The 19,995-nt window shown below is 49.1% G+C and overlaps 1 protein-coding gene across 5 annotated transcripts in view; it reads left to right on the top strand.

Moving 5' to 3' along the window:
* POLE (DNA polymerase epsilon, catalytic subunit) overlaps nucleotides 1–19,995 on the top strand; it is a 56,623-nt gene that overhangs the window by 21,159 nt on the left and 15,469 nt on the right. For all 5 annotated transcript variants that reach the window (XM_035258266.3, XM_054239158.2, XM_035258267.3 and 2 more), the window contains 16 exons: nucleotides 730–887; nucleotides 1,240–1,435; nucleotides 2,844–3,058; nucleotides 4,976–5,078; nucleotides 5,496–5,576; nucleotides 5,665–5,787; nucleotides 10,631–10,843; nucleotides 11,008–11,217; nucleotides 11,450–11,593; nucleotides 15,878–16,018; nucleotides 16,276–16,429; nucleotides 16,506–16,612; nucleotides 16,797–16,973; nucleotides 17,064–17,287; nucleotides 17,435–17,655; nucleotides 17,978–18,182. In XM_035258266.3, coding sequence (XP_035114157.3) covers nucleotides 730–887; nucleotides 1,240–1,435; nucleotides 2,844–3,058; nucleotides 4,976–5,078; nucleotides 5,496–5,576; nucleotides 5,665–5,787; nucleotides 10,631–10,843; nucleotides 11,008–11,217; nucleotides 11,450–11,593; nucleotides 15,878–16,018; nucleotides 16,276–16,429; nucleotides 16,506–16,612; nucleotides 16,797–16,973; nucleotides 17,064–17,287; nucleotides 17,435–17,655; nucleotides 17,978–18,182 — 2,672 coding nt within the window. The remainder of the gene's footprint in view (nucleotides 1–729; nucleotides 888–1,239; nucleotides 1,436–2,843; nucleotides 3,059–4,975; nucleotides 5,079–5,495; nucleotides 5,577–5,664; nucleotides 5,788–10,630; nucleotides 10,844–11,007; nucleotides 11,218–11,449; nucleotides 11,594–15,877; nucleotides 16,019–16,275; nucleotides 16,430–16,505; nucleotides 16,613–16,796; nucleotides 16,974–17,063; nucleotides 17,288–17,434; nucleotides 17,656–17,977; nucleotides 18,183–19,995) is intronic.

Here is a 19,995-nt window from a genome sequence, read left to right as displayed (position 1 = left end):
AGTGATGAACCTGTCTCTGATTTCTCAGTACATGTATTTCTTCAATCCTAGTGTACATGTAAAGTAGTTTTAGAATTGCTGGCAGACTTGTGCGCTGTGAGAAATAGTTTCACCAGCGTTTGTAGACGGTTACTTTTGTTTTCAGCCTTATCCTGTCCAGTCAGCAGAGTTCACAGGGCAGCTCCTTCCTCTGTCGACGTGGTTCTTCTGTACGTCTGCGGTGCCGGTGGACTCATTTGGCCGTCTGCACCCTTCTCGGGATCCCGACACCCTGGTTGGATGGTTTTTCATTTGTACGCAGTGACGTTCACTCTGCGCACAGCCCTGTGGGTTTGGACAGGTGCATAGTGTTGTGCTGCTTGTGTGCACTACAGAGCAACACGGAACAGCTGCAATCCTTCGTCAGCAAACCCTCTCCCTACCCTGAAACCCTGGCAGCCCCCAGTGTGTGTTTTGTGCTCTGGTTTTGCTTTGTTGAAAATGCCATGTAAATGGAAGCATACGGCCTGTAACCTTTCGGGTCTGGCTTCTTGGACCTATGAAGTACACCTGAGTTCTACCACTTGGTTGTGTGCATCAAAATTTCCTTCCTTCCCACTGCCAAGTTGTGTCAGTTGTTTGGAAAAGCCTCAGTTTGCTGATCCATCCACTCCTGGAGGGACACCAGGTGGTTTCCAGGTTTGGGCCGACAGGAGTGAAGCTGCCCCCTCTTCGCTCTTTTTTTCTCAGGAAGGCTTCACCAATGACCAGTACCAGGAGCTGGCCGAGCCATCGTCACTCACGTACGTCACCCGCTCAGAGAACAGCATTTTTTTTGAGGTTGATGGGCCCTACCTTGCCATGATCCTTCCAGCCTCCAAGGAAGAAGGCAAGAAACTGAAGAAGAGGTGGGACTCTCACAGCTTTTGTGCTTTAGAAAGGTCATGGATCGAGATGAATTAGATTTGACAACCCAGAAAGGAGGGTGGATCAGGAGCCAAGGTAGAAACAGACATGGGTTCTTGTGGCCTTGCTGATTCCATTTGTACCAGCTCTGTCTGCCTCCTGCTTGTTCTGGCCCTGTGGCTACAGGCCCTTGTCATTTTCCTTTTAGAGAAGCATCGGCCTGAGGGAGAGATGTTTGCTGCCTGGTGGATGACAGGCTGAGGGTTGGAAAGGGAAGAGGAAGGCAGAGAGGATGAGCAGAGCTGGTGGCTCCCCAGTGCTCCTTCCCACTGCTGTGTTTGCCTTACCTTTCAGATATGCTGTGTTCAACGAAGATGGTTCCCTGGCTGAGCTCAAGGGCTTTGAGGTCAAACGCCGCGGGGAGCTGCAGCTGATTAAGATCTTCCAGTCCTCGGTGTTTGAGGCCTTCCTCAAGGGCAGCACGCTGGAGGAGGTGTATGCCTCTGTAGCCAAGGTGGCCGACTACTGGCTGGATGTGCTGTACAGCAAGGTAAGGGCCTACCCTGCCTCCTCACCTGCTCTGAGGGACAAAGGACCCTGCAAGAAGGGGGCTCCGTGCTTCCTGGGCTCCCAGAGACCAAGGTGACCGTTGAACTCAGGGCCAATCCTAATGAAATCCCAAGACCTCCTGAGCACAATTGCCCCTTGGAGTTCCCCTCAGCGTCTGTATCCAAGGACACAACTCCGTGAAGGAAATGTTTTTTTAAAGCGCGTGATAAACCGGGCATGGTGATATATTCCTATGGTCCCAGCTACCTGGGAGGCTTTGCTGGGAGGATCACTTGAGCCCAGGACGTGGAGGCCACAGTGAGCTGTGATTGCACCACTGCACTCCAGCCTGGAATATTTGCTTATTTCTATGTATTTTTTATATTTTTCAGGCTACATAACATTTGATCAGTTTACATACCTTAATTTACATAACTAGTCCACAATTATTTACTACCAGCTAGGTTTTACATTTTCATCATTATAAATGGTGTTGCATTGAATGTCTCGGGTGGAAGAAATGCTAGGACACTCTACAGTGCTTTCCTGGCTTGCTTTGCTGTGTGGGCTTCTGTTTCTTGGCATGTTGTCTTATATAGAGCGACACACGTGCAAGGGAGCGCTGGGGCCATCACACAGAATATTCCCGAGCCCAGCACCCTTTACAGGATGTGGGGGCCTGTGGTCAGGAGCACGTGTACAGAGCAGCAGCTCCAGCTGGATGTGGGTGCCACACTGTGGAACTGCTCAGGCTGTTCTTCAGCAGGCTGGAGTCTTCTCTTTCCTCTCTTCTGGCTCTTCCTGCCCCTTCTTTCTCCTCCTGTCAAGGAGAAACACGTCCTGTCTCAGGCAGAGCAGCTTTCTTTTCTGCAGCCGTGGCGCTCATCAGTGAATTCTTCTTGATGTTTTGTGCAGTTAAATAAAATAAAAGCTAGGCCAGGCATGGCAGTTCATGCCTGTAATCTCAGCACTTGGGAGGCCTAAACAGGCAGATAACTTGAGGTCAGGAGTTGGAGACCAGCCTGGCCAACATTACAAAACCCCTTCTTTACTAAAAATACAAAAATTAGCTGGATGTGGTGGCATGTGCCTGTAATTCCAGCTACTTGGGAGGCTGAGGCATAAGAATTTCTTGAACCTGGGAGGCGGGGTTTTAGTGAGCTGAGATTGCACTGCTGTACTCCAGTCTGGGTGACAGAATGAGACTCTGTCTCAAAAAATAATAATAAAAGCTAAAGTGCTGTGTGTGTTTTAAAGTACTGCCATGAAAGCATATGAGAGAGCTCTTTGTAACTGCAGCCTTCTACATCTCAGGCTAGAGGAGGGCATGGCCTACAGGAGCACATTCTGCGGTGAGCCCAAACTGTGCTCCTTGATTCCTGCAGTGTTTTACCATTGCCTTTCTCTAGGCAGCCAACATGCCTGACTCCGAGCTCTTTGAGCTCATCTCTGAGAACCGTTCCATGTCTCGGAAGCTGGAGGATTACGGGGAGCAGAAGTCCACGTCCATCAGCACAGCAAAGCGCCTGGCCGAGTTCCTGGGAGACCAGATGGTCAAGGATGCAGGGCTGAGCTGCCGCTACATCATCTCCCGCAAGCCCGAGGGCTCCCCTGTCACAGAGAGGTGAAGCCTTCCTTACAGATTTGGGCTGTGTTTCATACCAAGTTTGTGATGGCATAAGTGTCATCAACCAGAAATGGATAATTGTTATTTTATAGGCAATGAGATACACTATACCAGAGTTCAAAGGGTTGAATTGCAGCTACAGGTTATGGCGCTGACAGTTTGAAACCATCTTGGAGAAAAAAGCAAAAATCAGGTTGAAGAAAGACCCTTATCCCTCCATGTACATGAAACGTAAAAACATGGAAACTGTTCTTTTTTGTGTGGTCACATACACATAGGACCAGTACACATGCCTCCATGGGATTGATAAATACCCGAATAAGAGTTGTCTTTACTTCTATGTGTGGAAGGGACAGGTTGGGGCCATACAGAGCTTCACTCTAATATCTCACACTGGAAGTCAAAGTGGCCAAGTGTTGGAGCTTGATAGAGCTGAGTGGACACATAGAGTGCGTCCACTTTCAGTCTCCTTATATTTGCCGTGTTCACCACAGATGTTTCCTCCAGTGAAAGAGGCACTGACCGTTGCTAGTTGCTTTGCTATTGACATGAAAACAGGCTTATTCTTTCTAGAAAGCAGCCTAGTCTTCTGTGTGTTACTCAGCGGGGAACATGTAGACATGGTTGTGAACACGTGTGTGTTTACGTGTACGGATGCAAGTGGTTACTCAGTGAGAAATGTAGACATGTTTACATATGCACGTGCACATGTTTATACGCAGGCACATGGTTACTCATGAGGATCATGTAGACGTTTATACACATGCATGCATGTGTTTATATGCAAACACATGGTTACTCAGAGGGGAACATGTAGACATGTTTACACACAAATGCACATTTTATACACAGGCACACGGTTACTCATGAAGATCATGCAGATATGTTTATACACACATGCACATGTTTATACACAAACACATGGTTACTCAGGAACATGTAGACATGTTTACACACACATGCATGTGTTTATACACATGCACATGGTTACTCAGGAACATGTAGACATTTACACACATACATGCACGTTTATATGCAGGCACATGGTTACTCCAAGGAACATTAGACATGTTTACACACACACATGCATGTGTTTATACACAGGCACATGGTTACTCAGGAACATGTATACATGTTTACACACATGTATTTACATGCAGACACATGGTTACACATGGAGGGTAGACATGTTTATGCACATGCATGCACATATTTATACCAAGCACATGGTTACTCAGAGAGGAACATTAGACCATGTTTACACACACATGCATGTGTTTATACACAGGCACATGGTTACTCATGAGGAACTTGACATGTTTACACACATGTATTTACATGCAGACACATGGTTACACATGGAGGGTAGACATGTTTATGCACATGCATGCACATATACCAAGCACATGGTTACTCAGAGAGGAACATTAGACCATGTTTACACACGCATGCATGTGTTTATACACAGGCACATGGTTATTCATGAGGAACTTGTAGACATGTTTACACACACGTGCATGTTTATATGCAGGCACATGGTTACACATGAGGAACATGTAGACATGTTTACGTAGATACATGTACGTGTTTATACACATGCACATGGTTGCTCAGAGGAACATGTAGACATGTTTACACACACACCTGCCACACCTGCACGTTTTTATAGCAGGCACATGGTTACTCATGAGGAACACGTAGACATGTTTACACACATGCATGCATGTCTGTTACTTACTGAGGAACCCGTAGACGTGTTTGTGCGTTTGTATGCATGCAAATGTATACATTATATGAGGATGTTTGTGAACAGCTATTACAAGTCCTCATTTCCATGTTCATTTGATAAGAATTATGATCAGATTTTGGGTGATTTTTACTGTTCCTGAGCTGTGCACCTGTCTCCTCACCTAGGGCCATTCCACTTGCCATTTTCCAAGCAGAGCCCACAGTGAGGAAGCACTTTCTCCGGAAATGGCTCAAGAGCTCTTCCCTTCAAGACTTTGATATTCGGGCAGTGAGTGCCGCTTGTGTTTTCTACTCTTAAAATTAAGTGTACGAGGAGAGCTAGACAGAGCAGAATGTGTCTGAGTTGGATTATGTTTTTTGTCTGGAGTCTTCACTCTTGACTTCCTCCTTTCTGATAAGTAGTAGGTAAGCAACTAATAACCCTTTAAGGCAAAACTGAAAACATGAAGTACCTGGGGCCCTTTAGCTGTTCTATTAGATGGACTAAGGCCAGGGGTGTTGGCTCAGCCACTTACCAGCTCTGTGATCTGTTGGAGTCAGTTAAGCTTCCTGCCTCTGTCCTCTGCTGTGCAGTGGGCACCTTTCATCATAGAAGACACTGAGTGTTTAGCTCTGTGCTCAGCATAAGGTGAGCACATGGCTGCTGCCACCTGCTATTCTCTGTGCCCGTTTCCTGCACACGCAGATTCTGGATTGGGATTACTACATTGAGCGGCTGGGAAGTGCCATCCAGAAGATCATCACCATTCCTGCAGCCCTGCAGCAGGTGAGGGCGGGTTCAGCAGCATGGGCCCTGGGGCTAAAAACTGGAGTTAGATAAGGGTCTCTCCCTTACGGGTACTGGCCTCACACAGGTGAAGAATCCAGTGCCACGCGTCAAACACCCTGACTGGCTGCACAAAAAACTGCTGGAGAAGAATGATGTCTACAAGCAGAAGAAGATCAGCGAGCTCTTCACCCTGGAGGGCAGGAGACAGGTGATGGTAGGGCCCCTGAGGCCGAGCCGTCTGGGATCCCTGTGATACGCAGGACGCCCGTGTCCTTTTGTTGCTCTGTGTACTGTAGTGAAGCTTCTGTGCAAGCATCTAACGGATTTTTTCGGAAAACGTGCCCCTCGGCACTTTGCTCTCTAACTCTGAGTGTCACTCTTGTGAATAGGACACACGTCGTGAGCTTCAGGTGAAGGGGAGGAACTGTCTCCTTACATGAAAACATTGGGATATACTAGTTAGACTCAGTGCCTTGGGCAAATCACTGTCTCTTGGGGCCCCAGTTTTCTGAATGTGAAATGAAAATCTTTCCCATGGAAACACTTAGAAACACAGGACTCACCTGATAAGAAAAAGACACTCAGCTAGATTGTATTTAAAAATTTAACTGCCTTATTTCTAAGAGTTAATATACATATATATACATATCCCTCTCCACCACCGCTACCTGAGACGGGGTCTTGCTCTGTTGCCAAGGCTGGAGTGCAGTGGCACAATCTTGGCTCACTGCAACCTCTGCCTCCCAGGTTTAAGCAATTCTCCTGCCTCAGCTTCCAGTGTAGCTGGGATTATAGGCACGTGCCACCACGCCCAGCTAATTTTTTTTTTTTTTAATTTTTAATTTTTAGTAGAAATAGGGTTTTACCATGTTGGCCAGGCTGGTCTCGAATTTCTGACCTCAGGTGATCCACCTGCCTTGGCCTCCCAAAGTGCTGGTATTACAGGCATGAGCCACTGTGCTAAGCCAAGAATTCTATTTAAAAGACACAGAAAAAGTAAAAGGACTAAAAATATTTACATATACCAGGTAAATTTTAACCAAAAGAAAGCTGATGTGGCTGTGTTAATACCAGACAAAACAATCTTTAAGCCAAAAGCATTAGGAAACATCAAGATGGTTGTTAAATAATACTGAAAGTCACAATTCTCTGGATATATATGCTAATTATAACAATGCAGCCTTACATTAAATAATGTAAACGTTTACCTGATTCTAAGAATTTACCTCCAATCAGTTTGGGAGATGTTAACACTCCTCCCTCCCTCAATTGATAGTTGGGGCAGACCAAAAATCAGCAAAAATGCGTTTGGAATGACAACTAACTGGATTTAGTCACTAACCAGAATACATTCAGTGAACAAATGCACTCTTGCACTAAAATTAGAGAGTACCTGTCCTTTTTAAGGATGTGTCAAGGAATGACCATATATATACCACAAAGTAAGCTGCAGCCAATTCTGGGTAACTTAAATACAGAGTTTGGACATTTAAGAAAAAACACATGTATAAATAACTTGTGGATCAAAGTCATAGAACTTAGACAATACTTAGAACTAAATGTAAATACAGACACTATCCAACTTTGTAGTATGCAATTAAATAGGACTTGTGTGCACAATTATATATCTAAATGCATGTATTAGTAAAGAAAAACAAATAGAAAAATAGGTTTCCAACTGAAGAAGTTAGAGAACAGAGCCATCGGAGGAAGTAGACAGAAGTCATAAAGGTAACAGGCATGGTGGTGCACGGCTGTAGTCCTGGCTACTCGCAAGGCTGAGGCAGGAGGTTTGCTTGAGCCCAGGACTTTGAGGCCATAGTGGGCTATGATGGCATCTGTGAATAGGCACTTCACCCCACCCTAGGCAACACAGGGAGGGAGACCCCATCTCAAGAAAGAAAAGAAAGAAGTTACAAAGGTGAGCAAGAATGAGCGAAACAAGCAATATAACCAAAATGTTGTTCTTTGAAAAGACTTAGGAAATAGTCATATCTTTTTCTTTTCTTTTGAGACAGGGTCTCATTGTGTCACCCAGGCTGGAGTACGGTGGTGGGATCACGGCTCACTGCATCCTTGACCTCCTGGGCTCAGTTGATCACCTGCCTCAGCCTCCTGCGTAGCTGGGACTGTAGGCGTGTCCCACCACACCCAGCTAATTTTTGTATTTTTTTTGGTAGAGACAAGGTTTTGTCATGTTACCCAGGCTGGTCATATCTTTTTCAGGATAGAGTTTTTAAATTTTTATTTTAATGGAAACATACATTATTATAGATAAAGTATAAAAAAAAAAAAATGAAAGGATACCCATTTTTTCCTAAATTGGAAAACTTGGAACGGACAGTATCCTCAAGTAAGGTACTGACCTAAGAAGCAGTGAAAACCTGAATAGAACTTTAACCATTACAGAAATTGAATCATACTTAAAAAGAAACAAACACCAAACCCAAATGGTTTTCAAGAGGAATAAGAACAAAAACACTCCTTAGCTCGTTTGGTAACCTCCTGAGTAGCTGGGACTACAGGTATGCACCACCACACCTGGCCACTTTTTTTTTTTTGTAGAGATTGGATCTTGCTGTGTTGCTCAGGCTGATATTAGACTCTTGGGCTCAAGTGATCCTCCTGCCTGGGCCTCCAAAGCACTGGCATTACAGGTGTGAGCCACCATGCCTGGCCTATATACAACTTTAATGAACATATAAAAATTTACTTAAGTAATAAAAAGAGGTACCATCTTTACAGATGAAAGGACTCAGATTAAAATATGGCAGTTTGCCCCAAATTAATTCATAAAATTCAGTGTAATTCCAATAGAAAAATCTGCAAAAAGTTTTTTGGATAGAACTTGACAGACAAATCCTAAAATTCATAGAAAGAGTAAGGATAAGAATAACGAAAGAATTTTGAAGAACAAGGAGGGGATGTTTATCTTTCTATGTAACAAGACACACTATGTCATGGCATCTTTACAAGATGAGAGCAGTAGAGTTGATTGGGAGCCTAGGAACGGACCCTGCTGTAAGTAGGAAGTTGGTAGGTCACAGAGGAACCATTTTAGATTATTAGGGGGAGAGTAGACTGCAGTGAGTGATGCTGGTGAAAATGGTTTTTCATATTTGAAGAAGTTACAGTCTCATAGTATAAAACTAAGGCTAGATGTGATGGCTCATGCCTGTAATTGTAGTGCTTTGGGAGGCCAAGGAGGGAGGATCAGTTGAGCCCAGGAGTTCCAGACCAGCCTGGGCAACACAGGGAGACCTCATCTCTACCAAAAAAAAAAACCGAAAAAACTACACAACAAAATTAGGCATGGTTGTGCATGCCTGTAGTCCCAGCTACTTAGGAGGCTGAGGTGGGAGGATTACTTGAGCTTAGAAGGTTGCAGCTGCAATGAGCCAAGATGATGCCACTGCACTTCAGCCTGGGTGACAGAGGGAGATCCTGTGTCTTTAAAAAAGACGGCCGGGCACGATGGCTCACACCTGTAATCCCAGCACTTTGGGAGGCCAAGATGGGTCGATCACTTGAGGTCAGGAGTTCAAGACCAGCCTCGCCAACATGGTGAAACCCCGTCTCTACTAAAAATACCACAAAAAATTAGCTGGGCTTGGTGGCAGGTGCTTGTCATCCTAGCCTCTCAGGAGGCTGAGGCAGGAGAATTGCTTGAACCCGGGAGTGGAGGTTGCAGTGAGGGGAGATCCTGCCATTACACTCCAGGCTGGGCAACAGAGTGAGACTCCATCTCAAAAAATAAAAATAAAAATAGGCAGGGTGTGGTGGCTCACGCTTGTAATCCCAGCACTTTGGGAGGCTGAGGTGGGCGGATCACAAGGTCAGATCGAGACCATCCTGGCTAACATGGTGAAACCCCATCTCTACTCAAAATACAAAAATTACTGGGTGTGGTGGCATGTGCCTGTAGTCTCAGCTACTTGGGAGGCTTAGCTTAGGCAGGAAAATACCCTGAACCCAGGAGGTGGAGGGTGCAGTGAGCCAAGGTCGCACCACTGCACTCCAGCTTGGGTGACAGAGTGAGACTTCATCTCAAAAAAAATAAAAAAGGGGACCAGTTGTATACTCAGGTGTGTACTGCATGGTACTATTTAGGTTAGATTAAAACTTAACAGCTGTGGCATGTGTCTGTCAACATGTGGTAAAAATTTAAAGATGTGTGGGGGATGAGGGTGTAGGTGCAGATACAATTATTTGCAATATTTTCTTTCTTATGAAAAGAGCATTCTGGAGCAAACATGGGAAAATGCAAACATTTACTTATTCGTAGTCTTGAGTGACATTTATTTTTTGGTTTGATCTTTTCATTTTTTTTTTTTCTCTTTTGGAAACGGTCTCACTCTGTTACCCAGCCTCGAATGCAGTGGTATAACCTCGGCTCACTGCAACCTCCACCTCCTGGGCTCAATGATCTTCCCACCTCAGCCTCCCAAGTAGCTGGGACCACAGGTGTACACTACCACACCCGGCTAATTTTTCTATTTTTTATAGAGACGGGGTTTCACCATGTTGGCCAAGCTAGTCTCAAACTCCTGGGCTCAAGTGGTCCTCCCACCTCGGCCTCTTAAAGTGCTGGGATTACAGGTGCGAGCCACCGCACCTGGCCTTCACGATTAAAAATTAAATAAACTTGTGTAAATGAACTTCCCATTTCAGGTGATATATTAGATTTTGAGAAGTAGAATTTATGGGGATGAGGTCCTGAGATTTTTGTTTTTATGAGGCAATGTCTCACTCTTGCCCGGGCTGCTGTGCAGTGGTGTGATCATAGCTCACTGCAGCCTCCACCTCCTGGGTTCAAGTGATCCTCCTGCCTCAGCTTCCCAGGTAGCTGGGACTACAGGCACACTACCACACTTGGCTAATTTGTAATATATTTTGTAGAGGTAGGGTCTTGCTATTTTACCTAGGCTGGTCCCAAATTCCTGGCCCCAAGCAATTCTCCTGCCTTGGCCTCCCAAAGTGTTTGGATGAGGTGTGAGCCACCGTGCCCAGCCCATGATCCTGAGACTTAAGGCTTCATTGGGTCTTTCCAGGTTATGATGGCCCAGGCCCCAGGAGACAGTCTGAGGCCAAGTGCTCCCGACATGGAGGACTTTGGCCTGGTGAAGCCACCTCACCCACCAGCCCATATTGCTGTGAAGAGGAAGCGAGTCCTTTGGGAGAGCCAAGAGGAATCCCAGGACCTCACGCCAACTGTGCCCTGGCAGGAGATCTTGGGGCAGCCTCCTGCCCTGGGAACCACCCAGGTAAGGTACATGGCTGTGACACAGTCTGTCTATGAGGGCTCTGCTGCACAGCCCAGGGAGCCCGAGACGTGTCCTGACCCCTAGGGAGGATACTTTTGAGAAAGTTGCTGCAGGCATTCCTGTCTCACCACTTGCGCGTTGGCTGTGCTCACCGTCCGTCCCAGGAAGAGTGGCTTGTCTGGCTCCGGTTCCACAAGAAGAAGTGGCAGCTGCAGGCCCGGCAGCGCCTTGCCCGCAGGAAGAGGCAGCGTCTGGAGTCAGCAGAAGGCGTGCCGAGGCCTGGGGCCATCCGAGATGGGCCTGCCACTGGGCTGGGGAGCTTCTTGCGAAGAACTGCCCGTAGCATCCTGGACCTTCCATGGCAGATTGTGCAGGTGTAGACCTTGATCCAAGGGGGAGGACAGTGGTTCTGCCGAACCGCAGGGACGGGGTGTCCAGCTGGGCCTTGGGGTCCTGGATGGGAGGGTTAGAGCGGGCCTGGAGTTTCCTGCCCATCGTAGGGAGGCCTGAGGCCCTGTGCTGGGGGCTGGAAGCTACCTGGGAGGTGGCCCTGTCTGTGTGTTCAGCGGGTCCTGTGACGTGCCGTCTGTCTGCCTGGCCTTTCAGATCAGCGAGACCAGCCAACCCGGCCTGTTCAGGCTCTGGGCACTCATTGGCAGTGACTTGCACTGCATCAGGCTGAGCATCCCCCGTGTGTTCTACGTGAACCAGCGAGTTGCCAAAGCAGAGGAGGGTGCCTCGTATCGCAAGGTAGGGAGGCGGCTGGTGCTGGCCTCTGCAGTCATCTGCCTGGGCAGCTCTGAGGTGGCGTTCCACGATCTATGTGGCCTTCTGCCTCCATCTCCTCAGTACTTCATTGGGATGTTGTAGGAGTCCCTCAAAACCATGTGTGTGAGCACTGAGTGCAGAGCCTGGGGCAGAGTGAGTGCTGGGGATGGAGCTGCTGGGGTCCTTGTCATGAACAGCCTGTCTGCCTGCAAGGTCCACGAATGGCGTTGATTAGAGGTCGTGAACTCTGTCCCCACAGGCTCTTTGATTAACAGCTTTATTGGGATGTAAAGTTGCACGCCATCCAACTCACCCATGTACACTGCACAATTCAGTGGTTTTGATGGCATGACTATTGCCAATCGATTTTGACATTTTCTTTTTTTTTTTTAATTTTACTGTAATTCCCAGGATCCATGTGCAGAGCGTGCAGGCTTGTTACATAGGTGAACATGTGCCCTGGCGGTTTGCTGCTGACCCCGTCACCTAGGTATTAGGCCCTGTATACACTAGCCATTTGTCCTGATGCTCTCCCTCTCCTCGCCCCCCATTTTGACATTTTCATCACCCCAAAAAGAAACCTTGCATCCCTTAGCCGCCACCATCCTCCTAAAACCCTCAGCCATTGATCCACTTCCTGTCACCATGGGTTTGCCTGTTTGGGCATTAGATATAACGAACCCTACAGTAGATAGTTCCTTGTGCTGGCTCCTTCCACATGCAGAAAGTCTTCCAGGGTTTTCGTGTTGCCATGAGTGCTCCAAGGCTCTTAGGTGGCATCTCGGCCCGAACCCCACGTTCAGGATCAGCTCAGCACATTTCTCTAATAGATGCTGTGAATCACATAAGAAGTGACACATAGTTGGGGAGACGAGGTGTGCCTATTTATACCTAGAGGTGGTTTTCTGGAGAAGGTCAAACTCGATTCCAGCCAGGTGATTCAGTAGAATGTGCATCTGGAAAGTGGACGCAGAGCCAGGTGCGATGGTTCACACCCGTAATCCCAGCACTTGGGAGATTGAGGTTGGCGGACAGAAAAAGGAAAGTGGACGCAGAGTCGTGGGGACCAGAGAGAACAGGGGGCACTGTGGGATTTTCACAGGTCCTGGAGGTGCTGTGCTGTGCTGTGCTGTGTAGAAGCGTGCTTGCTTTTGGATGACTGCCAGCTCATCTCTGGAGGGAGGCTCTGGCGCCGTGTGAGCATTCTGTCCTGGTGTCTGACTGCACTGCGTCAGGAGCCATGTCTCACAGCGCACGGCGGGGCTCCAGGATGATACCTTCTCATTCTGTTCCCTGTGTCTTAGCTATTTCCTTTTACAGTGAAGAGCTTTGTGCACATCAGGTGGAAGTGAACTCTAGTTTAGTCCTTAAAAAGCAAGAGACAAGAGGTATAATATGCTGAGGTGTTTTTTTTAAAGCAAGATAAATGCTTTTTCCCCTTTAAATTAGTTTTAATTTTCAAGGTAGGGCATGGCAAATGGGTTTATTCCTTTCACTTTTTCTCTTTTTAAAGTATTACTATGGATTTGTGGATTTTTGTTGTTTATGTTTTTTGAGACAGTCTCACTGTCACCCAGGCTGGACTGCGGTGCTGTGGTCTTGCCTCGCTGCAGCCTGGTACTCGTGGGCTCAAGCGATCCTCCTGCCTCAGTGTTCAATGTTTAAGATCAACTGTAGCCAAATCCCACCCAACACACGTTAGGTCTGTCAGGGTACACGGTAGGCCCTCGCTTTATGTCGTTGATAGGTTCTTAAAATCTGCAACTTTAAGTGAAATGACTTTAAAATGATGTATAATGAGACAGATTTTTTTCTTCTTGGCAACATTACAATGAAACTGTGTTGGCCAGACGCAATGGTGCATGCCTATAACCCCAGCAATTTGGGAGGCTGAGGCCAGTGGATTGCTTGAGCTCAGGGGTTTGAGACTAGTGTGGGCAACATGGCAAAACCCCTTCTCTGTAGAATTGTCTTTTTTAAAAAAGGAAGAAACTACATTGAACAAAATGACGTTATTCGAGTACCTGCTATACATCGTTTCACTTAACATCGTAGTTTCCAAGAATCTATTGCTGTTAAATGAGGACTTACTGTAATTTACATATAGTTAAATGTGTAATTTACATATAGTTAAATGTGGAGTTGATTGGGTTTTTGGACACATGACTGTGCCTGTGTCGCCCACATCCCCACCCAAGTGCAGAACATTTCCATCACCCTAGAGGGTGCTCTTGTCTACTCCACCCAACCATCTGCTGACCTGGCTTCTGTATTTCTGTAACTTCGTGTGTGTGTGATTTTCTAGAACTTCGTATTAATGGCACCAGACAGTAGACTCTTCGGTGGTCAATATCTTTTTGAGGCTCAAATTATCCCACATTGGGCTGGCAGGATCCCTTCAAGTTGGCACCTGAGTCCTTTTGACATGCCCTGTTGGTTTTTGAACACTTCCTTGCTGTCTGGCCACTGAGAGATGCCAGGCTCATCTTGAACCTCCAGACATGGAAAATGCTGTTCCTCTAAAGAGCTGAGCCTTGTTGGGAGATTATGTTGAGAAACCCAGATTAGAGCTCAAGGGGTATCATTTCATCTAGATTCCTTCAGTGGAAGGTCAGGAAAGAAAAAGATACATATAAAGTATGTAATTACACTAGTTGCTCCAGTTCATATTTACCATAACATAGTTTTTCACTTTGATTTTTGTGTCAGTCTAATTTCATATTACTGGAAAAATCTAACCCTGCTGGTTCTCTTCTCCCTTGAGAATTATTCAGATTTTCCTGGTTGTTGTTATGCCAAGAAATGCTTTATTGCAACCTGGACGTTTTACATATTTGAGACTTGGATTTAAAAAAAAAAAAATCCTTTGGAGAGTATTGATTTTTTTGTTTGTTTGTTTTAGCAACAACTGATACGGTTAATTCCAGTGCCCAAGCTCTGCCTTGCCTCTTTTGTGCAAAGCCTCCAGCGTCAGCTCAGCCTCCAGAGCCTCTGCTGCACTGTTTTGGGTCACCTGTACAAGTGCAGCTTATAGTGAGCCTGGGACTTGTGCTGATTCATGCATGAAGCTAGGGTGCTCCTCTCCAGCTTTCCTCTCTGGGACTCCCCTATCCCCCCTCCATGCACAAAGCTAGGGTGCTCCTCTCCAGCTCTCCTCTCTGGGAGAATGCCAGCCCCTCATGCATGAAGCTAGGGTGCTCCTCTCCAGCTCTCCCCTCTGGGACTCCCCTATCCCCCCCATGCACAAAGCTAGGGTGCCCTCTCCAGCTCTCCTCTCCAGGAGAATCCCAGCCCCCCCATGCACAAAGCTAGGATGCCCTCTCCAGCTCTCCTCTCTGGGAGAATCCCAGCCCCCCCATGCACAAAGCTAGGGTGCCCTCTCCAGCTCTCCTCTCTGGGAGAATCCCAGCCCCCCCATGCACAAAGCTAGGTGCCCTCTCCAGCTCTCCTCTCTGGGAGAATCCCAGCCCCACCATGCACAAAGCCAGGGTTCCCCTTCCAGCTCTCCTCTTTGGGACTCCCCCAGCCCCATTTACTAAGCTAGGGTGCCCCTCTCCAGTTCTCCTCTCTGGGATTCCCCCAGCCCTCCATACACATCCCAGGGGTTCCTTTTTCATTCCTCTGACCAGAAAAATGTGGTTTATGTCCGTTTTCGCCACCTATACCCTCAGGTTAAACCCATGAGAGAATGAAGGAAGATGAACCGGGAAGCTCCCCAGACCAGTGTTGACTGCTATATTCCGAGAGTTCTCGTCTACTCTCATAGACTGCAGGTTGCTTTTCAAAATTGCGCCCAGAGACCAGCCATGGTGGCTCACATCTGCAGTTCCAGCAATTTGGGCGGCTGAGGTTGGGGGGTCGTTTGAGACCAGGCTGGGCCACATAGCAAGACCTCCTTTCTACAAAAAAACAAAAAAGTTAGCCATGTGTGGTGGGGCATTCCTGTTGTCCCAGCTACTCAGGAGGCTGATGCTGGAGGACCACTTGAGCCCTGGAGTTGGAGGCTGCAATGAGCTGTGATCACACTGCTGCACTCCAGCCTGGGCAACAGAGTGAGACCCTGTCTGTAAAAAAATAAATGACATAAAAATTACTTCCAGAGTCTTTAATTGTAATCATTGGGAGAAGTGGACTGTGGCATGGTGGGTGGACCCAATCATTAGGGGCTCTGGAAGTCCTAGGCCTCCGAACAGTCTGTGCATGTGTGTGCACCACAGACATTGCCACCTGCACCCTATGACGAGATCCTCGCTGTATTCTTGCCAGGTAAATCGGGTCCTTCCTCGCTCCAATGTGGTCTACAATCTCTATGAGTATTCAGTGCCGGAGGACATGTACCAGGAACACATCAATGAGATCAACACTGAGCTGTCAGCACCAGACATCGAGGGCGTATACGAGACTCAGGTGAGTCCCCAGCCACCCTCAGCTGGACTGGGGGAGGCTTTTTCAGGGTGGAATAGAGGAAAGAAACCTGGCCAGGGTGTGGGCTGAGGAACAGCAGCGATTGTGGACTTGTACCCACAGGTGAGGTGAATGTCGGCAGCGTGTCTGCCAAAGGTGGCCTATAGGCAATGGGCACAGCCACAACCCAGGCATGAATCAGGTGGGCAACTGGAGCCCCCCATCCAGTCCTTGCTGGCTTGTCTGCCTGCCTCTTCCAGGTTCCGTTACTGTTCCGGGCCCTGGTGCACCTGGGCTGTGTGTGTGTGGTCAATAAACAGCTGGTGAGGCACCTTTCAGGCTGGGAAGCAGAGACCTTTGCTCTTGAGCACCTGGAGATGCGCTCTCTGGCCCAGTTCAGCTACCTGGAACCAGGTATGACCTGCACCAGCCGCCCACCATGTGCCTGCCTCTCACACTTGTGGGGTAACAGTCTTGTTTCCTTCTGCAGGGAGTATCCGCCATATCTACCTGTACCACCACATGCAGGGCCACAAAGCGCTCTTCGGGATCTTCATCCCCTCACAGCACAGGGCGTCCGTGTTTGTGCTGGACACTGTGAGTCCCTGGGCCCTCCATGGCAGCACATTGGTTGGGGCAGGGTCTGGGGAAGGAGGATATCTTTGCCCATGAGTGTCTGTCCATTGAATTGGCAGTGCAGTGGCAGAGGCAGAGTCTGCCCCAGGGCTTCCCCCGCTTCCTCCCGTACAGGGTGAGGCCGACGTGGCTTGCATTTGTCTAGGTGCGCAGCAACCAGATGCCCAGCCTTGGTGCCCTGTACTCGGCGGAGCATGGCCTCCTCCTGGAGAAGGTGGGCCCTGAGCTCCTGCCGTCCCCAAAACATACCTTTGAAGTTCGGGCAGAAACCGACCTGAAGACCATCTGCAGAGCCATCCAGCGCTTCCTGCTTGCCTACAAGGTGAGGGTGGTTGAGATCTTGCTGTGTGAGCCCCCTCTCCTTTGACTCTGGGTCCATCTGGGTCTTTTCTTCCATTTTACCCTGACCCAGGAGGAGCGCCGGGGGCCCACACTCATTGCCGTTCAGTCCAACTGGGAGCTGAAGAGGCTGGCCAGGGAGATTCCTGTCTTGGAGGAATTCCCGCTGGTGCCTATCTGTGTGGCTGACAAGATCAACTATGGGGTTCTGGACTGGCAGCGGCATGGAGCCCGGCGCATGATCCGGCACTACCTGAACCTGGACACCTGCCTGTCGCAGGCCTTCGAAATGAGCAGGTGAGCACAGCACTGCCATCACGGGCAAGTGTCCCAGGAAGGGCCCTTGGTAGGGCACTTGGTAGGATGGTATGACAAGTGCCCTGCCTGTGTCACCGTCTCTGTGATACGGTGATGTTTCCCGGTGCTGACCTGTGCCCGGTACAGGTACTTCCACATTCCCATCGGAAACCTGCCAGAGGACATCTCCACCTTTGGCTCCGACCTCTTCTTTGCCCGCCACCTCCAGCGCCACAACCACCTGCTCTGGCTGTCCCCTACAGCCCGCCCTGACCTGGGTGGAAAGGAGGCTGATGACAACCGCCTTGTCATGGAGTTTGATGACCAAGCCACAGTTGAGATCAACAGTTCAGGCTGTTACTCCACAGGCAAGTGGGTAGGAGGACAAGGCCCAAGAAACCTGACTGGTGTTTCTGCCATTCTGTGACATCTTAAGGCAAGAGCGCCCAAGGATGGGCTCAGAGCTTGAACTCGCAGGTCAGAGCTGAGGCTGCAGGAGAGTGTCTTGGGGTCAAGGGCCAGGTGGGGCCTCCCGTGCCCTCAGGAATCTGAATAGCCTGGCAGATGTGAGGATGGGTGTAGGCAGGTTTGATGCTGGTTCCGGAGGTGGTGTTGGCTAGAGTCAGGCCTCGGGGACTGGTGGTGCTTGAGCTGGCAGGATGTTGGCTGAGCATGGCGTCTCCTCTGCAGTGTGTATGGAGCTGGATCTTCAGAACCTGGCCGTCAACACCATCCTCCAGTCTCACCACGTCAATGACATGGAGGGGGCCGACAGCATGGGCATCAGCTTCGACGTGATCCAGCAGGCCTCCCTGGAGGACATGATCACGGGCGGTCAGGCTGCCAGTGCCCCGGCCAGCTACGATGAGACAGCTCTGTGCTCTAACACCTTCAGGTGCCACCCTCTCCTGGAAGGAATGCTACTCATAGATGGTGGCTTATCCTTTGCCCCTAATTTGGAAAGCTAAGGTCTAAGACAGTGTTCCTTGGGCTTCCCTTAATCTTGGTGGCAGAGCCAGAAACCACCGTGGCGTTTCCCCTCTTCAGTCTATTGTCTTTACCACCATGTGGGTCTAGTCTGGTTCCAGGCAACTGTGCCAGGTGCTGCCTCTGACCTCCCTGTGGCCGGAGGTGCTTCACACAAAGAGTCTTTCTAACCGGGGCTGCTTCTCGAAGTAAACAAAGGTGCATCATGGGAATCTCCAGCTAGCTGTGCTGAGTGTGACGCATGAGGCATTGGCCCTGAGGTGTCAGGAGCCGTCAGTCTGCCGCTGAGGGGGTTGGGGGCAGCTTCGCGCCCTGCTCGCCCATGGTGGTTCATGCTGGGGAACGCTTGCTTTGCAGCAGAGGTGGGCCAAGCACTTCACTGCCTCATTCCCCACAGCAGTCCTGGGACGGGCAGCGGTTATTGTCCATTTTCAGATGAGGAAACTGAGGTCAGAGGGGCTGCCTTTGTGGTTCTGGTCATACCACAAATTAATGGAAGGGCTTGCGCTCAAAACCAAGTCTTTGTGATTCCGGATCCTGTCCTTAGCCGTAGTTTTAATGACTCCACACAAAAGGGGAGAGGGAACATGTCAGAGCTGGGAAGTGAGGCAGGGAGAAGACCGGTGGAAAGAGGCAAGGAGGCAGTCAGGAGCCTGGAGCAGGGTCTTGGCAGAAAGACAGGCAGCCCAGGCCTGAGAGGTAGAGGGAGTCTGACAGCAGGTGGCAGGAACCGCCGCTCTGAGGAACGTGGGCTTTGCAGAATTGTTGAGTCTGTGATGAAAGGGAGTTTGAGGAATAGGACTTGGACCTCTGTAGGTTCCATTGTGGCATTCTGTTGCTGACCCCATTGAAGTTCCCACTTCTGTAGGGTGACGTGCAGTTTTGGGACCCCCCCTTTAGCTGAATTGGGGTTTCACTACCAGAGCAGCTGGCATCTCTGCCCTAAGGGGAAGTGAAGGGGGCCGGAGAGGGCGTGTACAGTGCACTGCCCAGTGCCCAGTTGTCTTACCTGTGGCCGGGGCCCCCGCCACAGGAAACTTGTTCACACTGGCACACACCCTTGTGGCTTTTGTGTGAGCTGTGTCCAAGCCCCACCTGCCTGACCATTGCTCCACTGTAGGGCCCAGCCTTGTGTTCCCCCTAGTGTTGTAGGGAAGACCCAATACGGCCCCTGCTTCCTCAGTGGGAAGGCACCAAATCAGTAATCAGCTCAGTAGGGAACAGGTGCAAAGATGTGTTCCTTACAGCTTCTGCACAGGGAGGGTGCTGTGAGTGGGGAGGCCACCCTCTGTCCCTGGGTCATGAGAGGCAGAACCGAAGAGTCAGTCGGGGAGGGTGCCCAGGGCACTAGCCGAGTGAGGGAATGGGATGTGTGCCCGTTCAGTTCATGCACAAGCACCCTGAATGGTCCTTTTAAAGGTAGTGGTGGGAAGGCAGGGAGCCCAGCCTGCTAGGCAGGAGGGAGCCTCTAAATTCTTGTCTCTGGCCACTGGCTAGAGACATGTGGATGTGGATATGACGTGGACATGGTGTTCTTTTTTTTTTTGGAGACGGAGTCTCACTCTGTCCCCAAGGCTGGAGTGCAGTGGCACAATCTCGGTGTACTGCAGCCTCTGCCTCCCAGGTTCAAGCGATTCTCCTGTTTTAGCCTCCCAAGTAAAGTAGCTGGGATGGCAGACACATCCCAGCCCAGGTAATTTTTTGGTATTTTTAGTAGAGAT

Source organism: Callithrix jacchus, chromosome 9, assembly GCF_049354715.1.
Source record: "Callithrix jacchus isolate 240 chromosome 9, calJac240_pri, whole genome shotgun sequence".
NCBI classification, from domain to species: domain Eukaryota; kingdom Metazoa; phylum Chordata; class Mammalia; order Primates; family Cebidae; genus Callithrix; species Callithrix jacchus.
This window is presented reverse-complemented; position numbering and strand designations above follow the sequence as displayed.